This window comes from Equus caballus, chromosome 16, assembly GCF_041296265.1.
Source record: "Equus caballus isolate H_3958 breed thoroughbred chromosome 16, TB-T2T, whole genome shotgun sequence".
Classification (NCBI taxonomy): Eukaryota; Metazoa; Chordata; class Mammalia; order Perissodactyla; family Equidae; genus Equus; species Equus caballus.
In genome coordinates, this window is record NC_091699.1 from 76627304 (window position 1) to 76645754 (window position 18451).

General features: G+C 44.8%; 1 protein-coding gene across 6 annotated transcripts in view; it reads left to right on the top strand.

The window, feature by feature from the left end:
- Positions 1-18451, top strand: part of RFTN1 (raftlin, lipid raft linker 1) — a 198120-nt gene that overhangs the window by 108899 nt on the left and 70770 nt on the right. For all 6 annotated transcript variants that reach the window (XM_005600912.4, XM_023620891.2, XM_070238110.1 and 3 more), the window contains exon 4: positions 1736-1844. In XM_005600912.4, the coding sequence (XP_005600969.2) occupies positions 1736-1844 (109 nt within the window). The remainder of the gene's footprint in view (positions 1-1735; positions 1845-18451) is intronic.

The following is an 18451-nucleotide window of genomic DNA, read 5'->3' on the forward strand; positions in this document are numbered from 1 at the left end:
TATGTCATGACCAAGTCTTCTCTTTCAAAAGTCTGGAATCTTCTGCTGTAGTTCCTCTTAATAAGTCTTTTGTTTGGGGAGGAGGATGAGAACGTGGGGCAAAAATGAGACCCTGAGTCTAGTCTCTGATGAAGTTTTAAGGCAGGAAGGCTGGGGTGCAGAATTGATTTATTCTTTTGCAATTAGTATGTTCCAGTTTGACCAGTTTGGAATTAGTTTATTCTTTTACATTTCAAAAGTGTGTGCCTCAGTGCCTACTCCTGAAAGGCTATGTTAGAAGGAAAAATAAAATTAAAATATGCTATTGATGTTTGCTTACCCACTCACAGGTGCACACCTGGGGAAAACCAAATCCTCTTTAAGTTTTTTCCCTTTTGAATTTCATGTAAATCATACCCAGATGGCTAATGGTAGCATAAATTGCTTTTAATGATATCTAAGAATCTTAGAAATTCATTTTAAAAATGTTACAGCAAAAGTACATTTGGAAACTGTTTTTCTGCTGGGATATATGTGTCTCAGGAGTTCAGTGTGAAAATACCCACTTGAAGAATTTTCTGGCCACACCTGCTCTCCCAGGGGCTGGCAGGGGACCCTCTTTGGTAGAGCTCCCCATTAGGGGACTGGGAGGGCCCCGCTTACCCCCTCAGCCAGTGGAGAGTGGCTGTGCGTGTGGCGTGAGCCCCGGACAGAACCCAGGGCCCTGGTCTCTAAGTCCTGCTCCCCGTGAAGAGAGAGCAAGTGCTGTAGGCCCGTGGCTATAATCTCACTTCCTGTTGCCTTACGCCTGCCTGGGCCAGGGAATCATCTTCAATTCCTGACAGCCACATGGCATCAGGGAGTTCCTCAGACCTGACTGAGTGTCATATAGGAGCCCCTCAAAGGAATGGCATGCAGTGGTGGAATGTCCTTCTGGCGACCACTTGCCTCTGGTTCTGTGGAATGTGCACAGTGTTGCATCACGTGCATATCCATATGGGGGGAGATGGGGAAGCAGCCCCACCAGCTGTGTGGGGAGGTGGCGGGGGCTTGCCGGACGCCTCTGGCTGGACTGCCGGAAGACTGAAGGTGTTTACCGCGGACAGCCCTTCCCTGCCACTCCTTCCCCAGAACTTCTACTTCACTTGCCTTATATTCTTTTCTTAATGCATCTTTAATTTTGATAGATTGTGCCGGATTGCTCTCTGTAGGGGTTGAACTCTTTAACGGTCTTCTAAAAATTAATTATTAATTTTCTAAGTGATATATGAATAAATTCTCTTCAGAAAAAGGGAGAAAAGTTGAAGATACAGCTAAAGTACTTTTGGTGACCACCCTCACTCTGGGTCCCCAGTTCCCACACAGATCCTCTCCGTCCCCCAGAGCTAACTGCTGTTATTGGTTTGCTGTGTGTCTTACTAGTTATTTTTCTATGCCCTGGAAGATATAAACCAAGTGTGTGGGGCTGTGTGTGCGCGGGTGTGTGTGTTTGTTGTTTCATATATAAACCACATTGCAGTAAACCTGTCATTCTATAATGATGTGTTTTTCTTGACGATATGTCTTAGAGGTCTTTCCATGATGTAGATCTCTCTATATTATTTGAGTTGTTTACCATAAATTATTTTTCAGCAGTGCTTTTTGACATTTACTTTCAGGAAAGAATTTGGGGTTTTGTTAAACACCTAGTGATTCTTTTTTTTTGCACTGTGCAAAATTTTGATCTCTGTGTGTGTGTGTTTTCCTCTCTCTTCAGGTCTCAGAAAGCTGATCCCCACAATGAAGGCTACATCTTGGAATTAGATTGCTGTTCCTCATTAGACCACCTGACAGACCAAAAAATCATCCCCGAGTTTATTAAGAAGGTGAGCCGTGCAGTCAGGATACAATTGAACAGATTTGCAGAGCAGTCCCCTGGGCGACAGGCGAGGGGCTGGCTTAGGGCAAGGAAGGCACACCCCACAGCCCGGGGCGGAGCCAGTGCCACCTCTGCCGTGGCCCTTTGGGCAGCCCCACAGCAAGGCAGCCCCTCCCACACATCACTCAGGCAGGAGGTGACTCTGGAACAAGATGGATTCCCCCTCCCTCCCAGGATGGTGGGACCCTGAACCCTGTCTTTTAGGGCTGGAGTGGCATTAACAGCTGACAGGCCCCCTGACGGGACTCCTCTCAAGCCCTGAAGATGGTGTGAGCACCCACATCGCACCTTCCACTCATCCTGTGGGTCTTTGTTGCCGTGAACCCCCTTCCTTTCCTGGTGTGGGAGCAGGCCAGAGTCCTGTGGCCACTGGCATGCAGTTGTACCAGGAAAAATTTCCTAGCTGCAGGGGATTCATTCTTTGCCCAGAAATGTGTCTGGTTTTGAACTTCTCTTCATGGCATATGAGGTTTCCTACTTAATTGCAGGGTCCACTTGGGTTTCAGTATGATGACATTTACTGCAGAAGGAATGTCCTTGCCCACACTGGGGCTAAGTTCATTGCTTAATGCTTATCTTGTTCTCCCCTACCCAGTCTTCCAAAATAACTGACAATTCCCCATCTTGTAGAGGTGATTATGATGTTTGAGGCCCAGTCAGTCAATTAATGAATTCATTAATAAATATCATCAACTTTGGGCTGTCAACTTTGGGCCAGAAATAGTACTACATAGGTGCTTGGATACAGAGAACAAAATACATGCAGTCCCTGCCTTCGTGTCCTCACAACCAGAAGGCAGACCCTGACCGAGTGTGATGAGCATTACCAGGAGGAAAGCTGGGGAGTTGAGAAGCAAGTGGACCATGTGTTCTGGGCATCAGGGAGGTACCTTGGGCTGAGACGGGAAGGATGAGGGAGAGTTATCTGGTGATGGGGCTGCCTGGGGCAGGCTGGGGCGCCTCCAAACACAGGGAGCAGCATGTGTGAGGGCCTGAAGCAGGAGGGAGCGGGGAATCAAAAGATCACAGGAGCTTCAGCAAAAAAGGGGAGGGTGAGGGATGGGAGAAGGGCCAGGACTCAGCTGTAAAAGCAGTGGGAGGCTGTCATGAAGAATTCTGCAGAAGAATGAAATAGATTGCCCCTTGAAACACCCAATGACTCGTTTTTGGTTTCCTTCCTGCCTCCCTCCCTTCAACAATTGTTGAGTGTCCGGGCTCTTCGGGGCCCTGGGAATAGCCACTCAAGGATGCTGGGAGCCAAGACCTACAGCCTAGGGATCGATGACCTCTTAGGTCAGAATTTCTTCTGGTAACTTTACTAGAGGGATGGAGACTCTCTCTACTCTGTTAGAATTTACATCATTACTTAAGAAATAGGAGAAAGTAGTTTTGTTCACACGTGGAGAAGCCTGAGAACACAGGTCTTTATGACTCACGTAGGTGTCTGTAGAAAGAGGGTCATTTTCTCTGGATTGTTGCAAATAAAATGTTCTAATAAACTTGGGTAGGGACATTGCAGAGGTAGAATTTACCCCATGATCTGAGTACTGGGGAAAAAATAGTTTCAGAAATGGTTTTGTAATTGAGACTCAGATGCATGGAATATTTGAACAGTAAGTGGGTAAGATGAGGGCATGAAGCTCTGCCCATACTGTTAAATGTGCTCTTTTAAATAAAACATGTGATTGGTGCTTTTGTCTTAACCAGACCATTGCATGACTGACCCATTGCATTGTGCCCCTATCAGATCTTAAGGAACAAAGGCCTGGTTAGTGACTGGGTGCTGAGATGCTCTGTGTCTGTAGTGCCTGAAGTGCGGGTGGACATCTGTTCAGCAGAAGGGATAACCCCAGAGTTAGAAAGCCAGTTTTGTATTTAACTTTTACTCTTATCCCTCCTACTGATGATATGTGTGTGTACACATCAGGATCTGATGTTTTGTTCAGTAATTAGTTAAATCAGTCATCGACACCCGCTTATTCTATATTTGTATAAGAATTCTGTTCTTAACATTTTGAAAATTATACACTTTAGAGCCCACTGTGCCATCTTGCCCCTGCCATTCCCCTGGTTTTCAAATAAAAATCACTGGGTCCAGACAGGCTTGCGCACTGGGGCGGCCCTGAGATTTCTGACCTGGAGCTTGTCTCCAAATGTGCATCCCAGAGTCTCTCACTTCTGTTCCTCTCAGCAGAGAGGCGGTTGACGGTCACGGTCAGCAGGGTGGAAGGAGAGTTCCCCGCTCTGGAGAACCCAGGTGTGTTGGGGTTGCCCCACCCTTTGTCGCCACACTGTTTGTCTGTGGCTGGACCTGGAAGGATCCGGCATTTCTGGCTGTCAGTGCTGGCTGCAGCTTTAGTTTCTAGGCCAGTGGCCATGAGAACCAGGGAAAGAGGGACAAAACGATGGGCCTGGGCCCTCTTCCCTCTGCTCCTCTTTTCTGTTGTTGGACTTAATTTCTGGAGAAAACACTACCTCTCTGTGCAGAGAGCAGAGGGGAACCAGATGCCTCTCTGCAGGGTCAACAGCTATTCCAGCTGACGGCAGAATTTTACACATGTGTAAATTTTTCTGTCATCACGCAGGTAGAAGATCACAGGAGCCTCCTGGGAAGAAATATACTAAAAACCATTTGTATTCTTTCAGTAAATATTTAATGAATAGCTTGGTCCCTATTTATATATATAGTGGTGACACTTGTTAATTGCCATTCACTTAGGCCGAGATGAAGCTGTGTCGCTGGCTGCTACAGCGTATAGTCATTACTTTTTATCTGGGCCATTGTTCTGTGTGAAATAATGGCTCCCGTTCCTGTGACAAGTAGATCCGTCTTGCGATGAGATGGTAATTAACTCGTTTTGTCATTGTGCCATCATGCAGGATAAGCTTACATTCTTCTCTGCATATGAGAATTAAACTCAAAGTGATGTAGAATTTTCGTTCTTAAGAACAACGTCCCAGTATGGTTTTTCCACCAAATGTTTTAAATTAGTGGAACCTTTGGATAGAGGACACGGATAGAAGGAGGGAAAGGAGATTTCATTATTTTCCACAATTAGGAAAAATAAAGTCATTTGTATCTGTCACGTACAATTAGCTGAAGAGGCCGTAACTCACAGTGCCTCTCCATCATGGTTTTGCACGGAGGGTGAAGGAAGTTGTGTAGAGAAGACTCTGTTCCTTCCCATGTGGTCAGTGATTCTCTGAGCACTTGCACCAGTCACATTAAATCTGGCTACTGCCTTTTCTTTTCCCTCTTGGATCCTGCTGTGCTCCAGCCAGCCAGCCCTGTATGTAAATTATTTATGATGGACCACGGAACATGTAAAATGCATATTTATGGGCAGACCTGGAGAGAATACGTTTTCCAAGTCCTAGAACCAAATGCTCGAGAGATGAAGAGTTGCAAGGTGGTGAGAGAGTGACGGTGCGTCTCTGTTCCTTTGAGACAAAGGTTCGACCGCCAGGTACTTCTGGAGCCCGTCTTCCATGGCTGGTGGATTTGTGGGAGCCCTTTGGATTTCCTATACTTCAGCATTCCCAGAGGATTGTAAAGAAGCAGAGTGGTATAGAATGAAGGGCCTACATGTTCATCTTGAAATTACTTTACGTTCTTTGAGTTTCTTGGGAAAGTGCTCGTGTGTTGGAAAGTTTTCAGAGTCACTGCACACATTTTCTGGTTTGTTCTTCACAATAATTCCATTCAACACGCCCGGCTGGCAATGGTGTCTCCCTTCTAGACAGAAGGAAACTAAGCTCAGAGGGGACGAGGGCTTGGCCCAGGGGCTGGGACTGCTAAATGATGGCAGCAGCTGGTCCTTGCATGGGGAGGCACCAGCGGGGGGCAACAGGAGGAGCCGGAGGGTTCCATGGCCTGGTGGCCCGAGGAGGAGTGTTTTGGAGAGGTATGTAGCAATGAGGGCTCTCAAGAGTGAGGGATGGATGCTTGTGGAGATGGAGGGTCGAGGTGGACACTGCTTTTCCTGGTGAGGTCAGGCACATGGAACAAAGGCTCGAGGCTAAGAAAGGGTCAAGTCCTGTTTGGCTGGAGTGTAGGATGGACAAAGGGAGGAGGAAGCCTGTTCTGGGCAGGGCTCTTTTGATTACCTGGAACAGAGCCCTACTCAGGCCAGCTCAGGTGACTCAGGTGGGATTTACTAAAAAGACGCAGGAAATGGCCTGGAGCCCCAGGTCCAGGGGCAGAAATTTCCCTGGAACAGGAATACGGAAAAAAAAAAAAAAAAAAAAAAAGATTTGTCTTCCTGGCTGTATTATGTGCTGCCTATATTTATGTACATGCATGTTTATTTGAATTTTAAATGGGATTTTCCTCCACAGGGGCAGTAAATGTGTGCTGCTTAGACCCTGTGCTAAAGCCTGTACATGCTCTGTACCCTTAACCCTCATCTCACCCCTCTGAAGGCTTATCCCTGTTTTACAGGTGAAGAAACTGAGGCACCAAGAAGCTATGTAGTTTGCCCAAAGTTACACCTGTGAAAGGCAGCACTGGGATTGACCCAAGCCTACTTGACCCAAAGGTCACATTTGTGACCACTGGGCCATGCTGCCTTTTCTGCATAGTCCTCAGGGGCTGAGAGTGGGGCTGTCTGAGCCAGAAGGCGATGTTGGGCATGTGAGGCAGATGGGTGTAACCGTGTTTGGTCCATGGGGCCAGATTTTGGAGACCCACAAGGCCTCCTCGCAGTGGGGGCTGGGGTTCTAGGCCTCATTGCCCACAGTGGGGAGCCATCCCCCTGCCATGGTCCAGGCAGGACTCCCGGTCTTTGCCCTCAGGCCCTCAGCTCTGGGCCCTGTTCCTTAGACTCACTCCGTTTCATGATGGGGGAGCGGCACTGATCTGCACAACCTGCTTAGGACTAGGTTTGTCCTCACTGGACCACAGAGCCTCTAGCATGAAGACACTTGAGGGAAGGCGAGGCAGACCCCTGCCTTGTCCTGTAGGGGGACAACACATGGTCAGAAACTCAGTGGCCTGGATTCAAGGAGATGTGCTGCCCTTCAGAAAACCAAATGTTGCTGCTCACATCTCGACCTGAAGAAAGGAAGCCGACAGGTGTTAAAATCTCAGTGGCTCCTCTTAATGAAACAGAATATCCCAAATCCCCAGGATTAGGAAACTTTGCCTGTGGTATATAAATGACTCATCATTTACTCTCTGGCTGATTGTTGAGTGTTCAGGGCCTCATTTCCACAAGTGCAGTGCAGAGAGTCTAATTTTAATTAGAGCAAGACACCGATTCAGAGTGAAAGGAAAATTATGTTTAAAAGGCTTCCCTTTCCTCACTGCACCCCACCTACCCCCAAACCAAGAGAATTATGACATTTTTAAAAAGTCCAATCTAACGGGGGGTCTGGGGGAGGGGCGGTAGTTGAAAGCAAAATGGTGTTTAATTCCAGTGATGAGCATGCCCTCACTGTGGAAGAAAGTGAACAGGGGCTGGCAGAGAAAAGGCTGAGGGTGAGAAGTGAGGCACTGCTGGGCACAGGGGTGTCCTGTTCGTTGTCGTGTCTCCACAACTTAATAAATATTTGTGAATGAATGAATTAAAAGAGAAATGCAGAGGAAGAATCATTAAGACTCTGGGTCATCGAAGGGGAGAGAGGAGCCTAAGATGACACACAGGTGACTGGAGGTTGAGGTGGGATCATTTGAGAGGATGAGAAGAGACAGCAAGAGGGCCGTTTGGGCCAAAGAGGTGATGAGATTGGTGATGGACATGTTGGGGCTGAGGGACCAGTGGGACACTCAAGGGAACCTTCCAGAAGGCAGGTGTGGTTGTTGGACTGGAACTTAGGAGGAAGCTAGGTATGGAGATGTAGTTGTCGGAGGTGCAGAGTCAGAGGCCCACAGGGCCCAGGCAGGTAATGACGGTGAGGAAGTGGTTGAGGTGATCATTGGGTGGCACATGCTCATCTCAAGGGGGCAGCCACCACTTAGCATGAGCTCATTATTGCCTCGTGGAAATACTGATTCAGTATCACAAGATCTTATCTAGTTTGGTTGATTTCCTTTGTTTTGGAGAAGTTGATAATGTTTTTATTTTCTTATTGTGAAGTCTCTTGGTTTTTCAATGTAAACAGATAGATCAATTAAAAAACCGCAAGATCTAAACCAGTGTTTCTCGAATTATCTATGGTGAAGGACTGGTTTTGTTTGTTTGTTTCGATTTTTTCTCAATCCATTATGGACTGACACTTTTGTAAAATACAATAAAAACATGGTGGCAACGTTGACTAACTAGAAAAGTGTCTAAATGCTCACTCTAACTTTTTGTACCTGTCTTGTCCTGGACTAGTAACCAAAAGTTTGTGGACCAGCAGTGGCCCAAGGACAACAGTATGAGTAGCCACTGGTTGAAGTGACAAAGCCACGCCACAGGATGAACTCACTCGTGCTTGCAGAGGGCACAGAAGAGAGCACTGTGGCCAGAGCTCTGGGGAGGACCCAGAGAAGGAGAAAAAGAAAGGACTTTTATGAAGCAGGGGGAGAAAGGGAAGAGCATGATGTTACAGAATCCAAGGGAAGAGACTAGAGAATAGTAAAGCAGGAAAGAGGTCAAGTTGGAACCCACTGGGTGGGTGGCCCATTGGGTTTGGCCACTGAAGGCCTCTGATAAATCCTGCAGGAGGAGATGTCAAGAGGTGGAGCAGGCAGAGGCCTCCCTACCATGGGGTTAGGAGTAAATAAATTTAAAAGAAGAGAGAGAGAGTGGTGGCTAAGACAGGGCACAGGTAAAAGGAAGTCTTGTTTGTTTGTTTTAAATGGGAGACTTGAGCATCTTTAAAAGCTGAGAGGTACCAGTAGGGAGGGGAAAGTTAATAGTTAATAGAAGTCAGAGGTGACAAAGGGTGGAGGCAGGTCCAGGTGAGGGGAGCCCACAGAGTGGCATCAGCTGCGCACGTGGGACTGGACACCCTTTCCTTTGAGGCCAGGGGAGGAGGTAGGAGGACATCTCCAGGCTTAGATGTTCACAGGGGAGGAAAAACGTGGGAGCTGCTGCCTGGAGGCCTCTGTTTTCTTATAAAGTTCCCCTCCCACCGCAGCCTCCCTTGATCCTCTGTCCTGCTGTTTTCATTGACCTGCAGTCTTCCTGTTCTGTGTGGGGAGGTTAGCTGGAGTTAGTGTGAGCCTGAGGGGAGGGAGGAGGTCACATGTTTGTCTTGATCACTCCCTAAAAATGAGACAAATTCCTGTGCTTCATTTTCTTCCTCTGCAGGACTCCAAGACCCCGTCCCAGCGGGCCAGGGTTCACTCATATTTCTTTGAACAGATCTTTGAGGGCCCCTGTGTGGTAGTGTCTGAGGATACCTTAGTGAGCCAGCACGGGTAGTGTCCCTGGTCACATGAAGCTTGCAGTCTAGCTGAGGACGCAGACATGGAGCAGGTAGTCTCCTGATGGAGGTATAATCCCAAATAGGTAAGTGCTCTGGAGTAGAACCTGGCAAGGGACCCTGACCCAGACTGGCAGAGGGAGGAGGAGTGGTCCATTAAGAAGTGGTGTTTGCACTGAGATCTGAGGGGTAAAAGGTGAGGGAGAGTGGAGGTAGTGGGGGTGGGAAAAGCTTGGACAAAGGCTGAGAGATGGGAGGGAGCGGGTTTGGTTCAAAGAACAGGAAGGAGGCCATCGTGACTTGACTGAAGAGGATGGAGGGATGAGAGCCGCATGATGAGGCTGGAGAGTCAGTTGGGGCTCACATGCGCAGGGCCCACAGGCCGGGCTCAGGATCTAGGTCTTTATCCCAAATGCAATGGAAAGCCATTGGAGGATTTTAAGGAGGAGCTGGAGAATGATGCCACATTTGCATTGTGGAAGAATGAGGATGGCTGCAGGGTGGAGACTGCATTGGGGGGCAGGAGTGGCTTCAGTTAGGAAACTGTTGGAGTCTCTCTGTAGAAAGAGATTATAGCGTAGTTTATGTTACGTAGCATCATAGTGGAGATGTGGAGAGGCGGCTAGACTTAAGAACTGTGGAGCTGGGGAAAGCACCCTATTATTTACGGATTGGCTAACAAGGCATAGCAGAGAGGAGGGGGCCAGGCTGATGTGGCTGGTGCCCCTGGGTGACGGGGGGCCTTTGGCTGTCACTTCTGTGGCTCAGGAGCTCAGGGCAGCGGTCTGGGCTGGAGACAGCAGCTGGCAGGTGAAAATTGACACCCTAGTCATGGCTGAAGTCGCTGAGGAAGGAAGTGAGGGTGCAGAGGGAGAGGCCTTGAACTGAGCCCTAGGAGATTCCAGCATTGACTGCCATGCAGAGAAGAGAGGTGGACAGTAAGTGGCTAGAGAGGTCCCGGGGAAACTCGAGTGCCAGTGATGGAGGCCAAGGGTACTTCAGCAAGGGAGGGGTTGTCAACCCTGTCGGTGGCCCTAAGACTAAACATTAGAAATTGCCATTGGTGGTGTGGCCGTGAGGTTGTTGGCGCCCTTCGTGGCCACTGTCTTGATGGTCTCTCCCCTCCCAGTATGTATTTTACAAGGCCTGATTCAAGACGTCTTTGGGTTGTAATTAAAACCCACTGCCCTCTTCCCCATAGAACTCACGTGTGCTCCTGTGTTATTCCTAGGATGGGTCTGAGGGTTTTTCCTTTTTCTCTTTTAAAATTAGGATATTCTTTCTTTCCATGGGCTTGCTGAATTATCTTCATGGTTCTCCTTAATGTGATTTTTTATTAAGAAAGTAAATTTTACTACTCTTTACTACTACTACTAGTTACTAAATTTTAGGGGATTAGAACTTGCCCATGTAAAGCGTTGCAATTTCTGTAATTTTTAGCATGCATCATCTCCTCCATCCCGCATGTTGGGAGGAGGCTGGTGGTGTCAGGGTTCACATAACTTTGCCTGGGGCTAGGTGTTTGGGTTGGCTGTAGGCCAGCCTGGAAGCTCCTGCAGGTGAGGGACAAGGGTCTACTTCTCAAGGACATAGCTGTGTCCCTAGGGTGCCAGAGATGTCCCTTGTTCCAGAGATTGAAACAGGCCCCAGGAGGAGTGTGGTGATGGACAAGCTGCTCCCGTTGCCTCTGAACCATGCTTATAGCAGACAGTAATGTTCCTTATTGGCTGAGGGTGAAACCAACAGAGCTGAAGATCTGGAGTGTCTTCCTTCTAAGCCAACACTTCTTGGCGTGTGCCCTTCCTGCAGCGCTCCTTGGAAAACAAAGGTTCTGTCATCCAATATGTTTGGGAAACATGCATGTGGTAAGCCCTCTGGGAGGGTCATGATGCTCCTTAGAAGAATCAAGGCTCTGAAAATGTCTGCAGTAAGAAACCCGCTTACTTAGCTTAACTCGGCATTTCTCAAATATAGATTTAGAACTTTCCCCATCACCTCCTCCCCAAATACCTATTTATATCATGGAGCATCTGTGGAAAATGTGCCCAGTCAACAACTCACTGACCACTTAGCTACCACGGACGATCACAGCTAGTCAGTGGATGGCAGTGTCAGTCTCCTCTCTTTTTACAATGGGTTCCTAATACTGATTGTCTCCAACTGCACAGAATTGCTGTAAGCTCACATCAGTCAAGTACTGTATTGTATTTTCTTGGTTTGGTTAAAACAAGCGTTTCTACCCAGACACTTGGTGTAACTGTTTCCTAATCCTCACCCAGTCTTCTGATGGAGGAGAGATTTGGAGCAAGGCAACTTAAAACTCTCTCCTCTCTTTTGTCACCCCAGAAAGACATGTGCTTGGCGCCTCTGTCATTTTTCTTGCTTCTTTAGTAACAGACATAGCAATCTTCTAACACATAGTCAGCAAAAACGAAGTCGCTGGATTTGTTGACAGCTGTGGAATCGTAGATAGCATTTGGTCTCCTGTTGCTGGGTTCCAGCTTATCTGACCAGAGTCTTAAAAGAAGTACTGGCTTCTTGGACTTTTTTCCCCTTTTCTACTTTGTTCCCTCACCCCAACCCCTGGATTTCTTGTGCCACAGTTATTAATCAGATCTTTAAATATATTGGTTTTTTTAGCTTTGGTTTCTCATTCTTTTATCTCTTGCCTGTAGTCACTAGTCAAAAGTGACATTTTATTCCTTAGCAGTAGTGTCCAATAGAATATAATTTGAGCCACTTATATAATTTAAAATTTTAGTAAATTAATTTTTTAATTAAAAAATCAGTAGCCATATTAAAAAAGTCAAAACAATGGTGAAATTAATTTTAGTAATACGTTTTTGTTTTTTTGAAGATTGGCACCTGAGTTAACATCTGTTGCCAATCTTTTTTTTTTTTCCTTCTTCTCTCCAAATCCCCGCCCCAGTACATAGTTGTATATTTCAGTTGTAGGACCTTCTAGTTGTGGCACGTGGGACGCCGCCTCAGCGTGGCCCAGTGAGCGGTGTCATGTCCACTGCGCCCAGGATCCGAACCAGCAAAACCCTGAGCCACTGAAGCGGAGAGCATGAACTTAGCCACTTGGCTGCGGGGCTGGCCCCTAGTAATACATTTTATTTAACCCAATACATCCAAAATATGTTTTTTAATATGTCATGAAATCTTTCATGTACTTTTTTTAACAAAGTGAATCTTAGATATCAGATGTATATTTTATACTTGTATCACATCTCAATTTGGACACTAAATCTTCAATAATGAAAGTGAAATGTCCTACAAAATAAAGTTATGTTTAACAGAAAAATATTTCATACTGCTTCGGTTTTTAAATTTAAGTTTAAATTAATTAAAATTCAATAAAGTTAAAATTCAGCTCGTTGGTCACATTAGCCACATTATAAGTCCTTGGTTGTCACCTGTGGCTAGTGGCTACTGTCTTGGACAGCATAGTTCTGTAGGACTCTTTGATTTAAATAGTTTTCAGTTTTCCATGTTTTCTCAGTTGACACAAAATATTTGTGATAATGAGTCTTGACAGCCACAAGGAACAAGGAGCCGTGTATAGCATTTATTAAACAACCGAAGAAAATTTTCCTCATGAAAACATCCAAAAAGTATATATTTAAAATAATTAAATTTTTGTTTGTAAAATTAATCATTAATTAATTTGTATATACATATTTTAAATTATATAAAAATATGCAAATTTGGAAATAGTGTTTTGTCTCCCAGGTTTTCATCTCACGAAGCAATTTTATTCTTACACTTTCCATGCATCTTTGCTTCGGTGTCTCTATCATCACCAGAGTGACTTTTAGGAGCATCTAACACAGGTTTCAAACTCATCCTATTTACATGCATCCAAATTGTTTGGAATTCGGCACTTTTAAAATTTATGAATGATGTTCTCGCTAGAGACTCTATCCCAAGTCCTAAGTGCTCATTCGTGTAATATTAGGATAGCCATTTTTTCCTATCCAGCTCCTATGTAAAGAAGAAATCTCCTTAATGCAACCACTTACTCTGCATTGCTCTTAAAAAAGGGAAAAGTCTCTTTTTATTAAAGACAACATAAATACAGGAGAGCGCATAAATCTGAAGTGCACAGCTCGGTGAGTTTGCACAAAATGAATGCACCTGGTAACCAGGACCCAGATCCAGAAATAGAACAGCTCAAAGCCCTGCCTGGGGCCTCTCCCATCACTTCCCCCTCTGCCCGCCCCACCGGTAGCCTCCGTCTAGTTTCTAACGCCAAAGGTTAGCTTCGCCTGGTTTTGAACTTTATATCAATCAGTGGAGTCTTTTATAAATGGCATCTATTGCTCCACACTCTGTAAGATTCATCCATGTCCCAGTAATTTGTTCCTTTTCATCATGTATAGAATTCCTGCATTCCTCTTTAAAGGTGGTCTTTGGGAAGCCTGCTTACTATAGCACCCAAAATTTTGTTTCATGCTATAGGAGTTATTTTAAGTTTTTGTTAAATACATTTCCCTCATTTAAAAAAAAAGCTAAGTCCGTCAGATGACTTTAATAAAGGTCCCAAACCAGCCTTGATGAACCTGTTTTCCCTAGTGAGCGCTTTGTTGTGCAAAATAGTGACCCAGCGTCCCTGTATTGTGAGAGACTTTGTAAAAGTTCGTAAATGTATAAAGTAATTCCCTCTTTTCTGAGAAGTAACATTTGGGGAGTAAACCCAGGATCTATCCAGGAGATGTAGTGTATATGGACTGTGTATTTCCCCTTTCCGCCGACTGTGAATGGGGTTATCATGTTGTGGGTATTGAATATTGGTCTGACTCTTACAGGGGAGACAACTTTTATGGACCTTCTTCCCCAAGATACCCGCTTGACTAACTCCTTCACTTCCTTCCTATCTCTGCTCAAGTTCCCCTTCTCCATGCGCCCGCCCACCCTGCCCATCATGTTTAAAAGAGCTCCTTATTCCATGCCGCTCCCCATCCTAGTCATTCTCGCTTCTTTTTTCTCTTTTATCTCCAGCTCTTTTCACTTCCTAAGATGCTTTACTCTTTTCACTTATTATGTTTATTGTTTGTTGTCTCTTTTTTCCATGGCGAGAAGAATGTAGGTCATATAGTCGACGCTCAATGAATATTTATGGAATGAAAGAGCGAGAGCCCAGGAATTTCCAAGGCTTGAAAGCTCTCAGAATCATATGGGAGCAGATGCTTTCAGAGGTCATGCAATGGAGATAAAATAGATGGACATTCATACTTTTAATTTTTTCCTGCAACTTGCAAGTAGCCTTTTTCAGCGTTTGGGGTGGTTGAAACCTGTTGCGTAAGTCCTCCTTGGAAGTGACTTAGGAGGGTGGTTATCTGTCACCATTTCTACTTCATACTTCCCAGCAGACACGTTTACAAATATGGAATTTGCTGTTATCACTGGGAAAGTTTCTAAAGTGGCATGCATGCATATAGATATATATGAGATGGCACATGTTTTGAGTGCTAATTATGCGCTGTCAGTGAACACATGTGGTAGTTAACGGGTTTACACGCAGGTTGAACTTTCCCATCTGCGTTGTTCAGAGGTGCTGAACATCCTCACTCGGTGAGACCTCCTGTCTGCCGGATTTGTCTGGGATCCAGCACAGATAATGAGTGTGTGGGAATTTGGACTAACCTTGTGGCAGTTGGTCCTGGAATTTATCCCGGAAGGCAGTTAGACTGCCTGCCGTATTTTCCCCCCAAACTGGAAGGTTTCACTTTTATTGCTTGAGATTACGTGGAATCTTCCCTGAGGGTTTTGAGAGCCAGTTTGACAGCATTACAACCCATGTAAGGTTTTCCCCTCTTCTGCCTTTGGGAGAATTCCCACTCGGAGAGCTGGGTCCCATTAGGATGGGTCAGCCGTGTGGAGATGGCTTCCGGGAAGTGGAGGGAGGGGAAGCACTGGGACACAAAGTTTTCAGTTACTGAAACTGACTTGCCTCCTCATGGAGAAATCTGGAACTTGAAAAGACCAATTCCAGAATTTTCTCCTGATTCCAGTAAAGGAAACGTGCTGCTTAATTCATCACTTGGCAATCACTTAGGCGGGGCACATCGCTTTCTCGAATTCTTGGTTTTCTTCTCTGTAAAATGAGACTTTTGTTCCTTGAGAATCTCTAATACTCTGATTCTGTCATCAGTCTGGCTTTTATGTGTATCCCTCATTATCAAAGAGGTGTCTTTGATTAATTCAGGTTTATGAGGGTGGCATGCTGAGTTTTGGTGTCGTAGGCCCTCATTTTGTGAATTGTGCCGGGCGCATCTTATTCCCTGTGCTCTTCATCCAGTAAGTCAATGTTTGTTGATTGATAACTATTTTTGTCTCCACCCTCAACTAATAACTGTAATTGGAGTTCAATACAAGGGCTATTATTTTTACAAGTTTTTTTTTTCTTTTTTTAAGGTAAACATTTTTTAAGTAAACGTTACCTTCTGACACTCCAATGAAAAACATCTGTCGTGAAGAAAACTAAACTTTAAGTGATTCATTTGTTGGATCACTTCTGTTCTTAAGGGTTTGAGAGACTGAAAAATAAGATTGATTACCGTTATGTGGGTGGTGCTGTAATCTGTAGAAGTAACACAAGATATGCATGTGTGGACAAATGGCCCAAGTCTTCTAATAATTGATTATTATAAATCTAGCCTAAGTAATAAGAGAAAATAGATTAAACTAAGGTTTCCCATCGAATTAATTACTTCCCAATCTATAGCTTCATTCTATTAGCCTTGTAGCAGAATTCCTAGGTCTTGAGAAGGTGGCTGGGGAGGATGGGTAGTGGGGATGTTATTGTTTGGGGTGATAGGGATTTTATATAGCAGGGATCTTATTTTTTTTCCCAGCTTTATTGAGATATAATTGACAAATAGCATCACGTAGCTTTAAGGTATACAACATGATGATTCGATGTACCTATAAATTGTGAAGTGATTACCACCTTAAGTTTAGTTAACACATCTATTGTTATCTTTTTTGTTGTTGTGAGAATATTAACATCTACTCTCTTATCAAATTTCAATTATACAATACATACAGTATTGTTAACTGTAATCACCATGGTGTACATTACGTTCCTGGAATGTATTCATCTTTTAACTGGAGATTTCTACCCTCTGACCAACATCTCCCTATGTCCCTACCCCTTTAGCCCCTGGTAACCACCATTCTAATCTGTTTCTATGAGTTTGACTTTTTTAGATTCTGCTTGTAAGTGAGATCATCCAGTATTTGTCTTTTTCTGTCTGAGTTGTCTCACTTAGCATAATCCCCTCAAGGTCCATCCATGTGGTTGCAAATGGCAGGATTTCCTCCTTTTTAATAGTTGAATAATAGTCCATTGTATACATATACCACATTTTCTCTAAGTAGGGATGTTCTTGGTGGCAGTGATAGGGATGTTGTTGGTGGGGGTAGTAAGGATGTTATTGGTGGGGTGATAAGGATGTTACTGAGCAGAAGGCAGTCAACGACGTTTCTGTAAAGAAAGCTTCTTCAGAGAGAAAAAGGTTGGGATGTGGAGGATACGGGGAATAGAAGTCAGAAGGAAAATACCTGAGGAGATGGAAAAACTTTAAAAGAAAATGTTTAAATATATTCCTGGTAGAAGTAAAGTTAGTTTTTGATGGAACTCTTCATCGTTTAGTTGGTGTGGAAACTTTATTTCACTGACTTCCCATTTTGGATGAGAGAGGCGGTTGCTACTCTAACTTCTGAGACACCCCCCAGAGGGCGGCGGAAGATTCTCTTGATGACGGCTTAGGAATAATACCGATGGACTTTTTTGGAAGTCTCAAGCACAGGAATCTCTGCATCCCTTTCTGACTCTGACGGTGCCTGGGAATGTGAGCATCATCCTGTGTTGCTCTTGAATAGTAAGACATCATCATTAATTCATGTTCTGCACAGTTGTAACTTGAGATAAACAAGGACTGAGCCTACATTTGCCAACAGGTTTGCTCAGCCAATTAATAATGTAAGGAAGGCACTCTGCAGGCTCAGGGCTTACCTCAGGCACCCGCTTGTTCCAGCAGTTCGGGTGCGTCATCACAAACTCAGAGACTCATTACAAACTGCTCTTACCTCTTTATTAAAGCAAGTCCCTAAAGGCCCACTCCTTGGAAGTATTTGTGTTATCCTTATTTACATTCTGCTTCATTGAGAGTGCTGCTATCTGCATCCTTTATAGAGGATCGTGGATTTCACTTTAAGAAATTGCTGAAGTCTGGTATCTTCCCATGGGTGTGAATTAGTGAGGATTTCTGTTTTTTAAGAGGATGTCTATTGCTGGGGAACAAACCACTCCAAAACATAGTGGTTTACAACAACAATAGTCGTTTATTTTGCTCACACTTCTCCACCCTGGGCAGGACTTGGCAGAAGCAGCTAATCTCTGCTCCACCTGGTATCACCTGGGGTGGCGTGTCAGTGACTGGTGGATCAACTTTCAACATGGCGCACTCAGATGGATGGCAAGTTGTTGCAGGCTACACTCCTCTCCACAGACTGCTTGGTCCTCCTCAAAACATGATGGCTAGGTTCTTAAAACAAGCATCCTGAGAAAACAAGATGGAAGTTTATGGAATTACTATGACCAGGCCTCAAAAGTCCCATAGCATCCTTTTCACCTCACTTGTTAGTGGAGGCCCATACTGGTTCAAGTAGAGGGACATAGACTCCGCCTCCTGATGGGGGAATGGCAAGGTTCTAGCAGACCATGTGGGATGGGAAATATTGTTGTGGCCATCTTTGGAAAATACAGTCTGCCATATACATGAATTCAGACATGCTGTCTTCATTTATGGTTCATTCCACTAGGAGAGAACTTTGAGACCATGCAGGGCTAATATGGAATAAATAAAATTGAAGGCAAGGAGTGGAAATAAAAAGTTGAGTATTGAATATAAGGTTTATTGGGCATTGAAAATAATCTTTAATTCCCAACAGTCATAAATGCAGAGTCGTCCCCCCCCCCCCCAAAAAACCTCTATTTGTTACTCAAAGAGATCGCATATCTTCATGAGATCTGAAACTCTCTCAAATCTTTTCCATCTTCCAGAAAACCATCCTGGGTTCTCCAGGGTGTTTACAAAAGAACAATAAAAGATTCATTTCTTTAGCACATTGTAATGAAAACCATCCCCAAGTACTTAGTCTAACTGTTCTGTTTACCACGGGGGTTTCAAA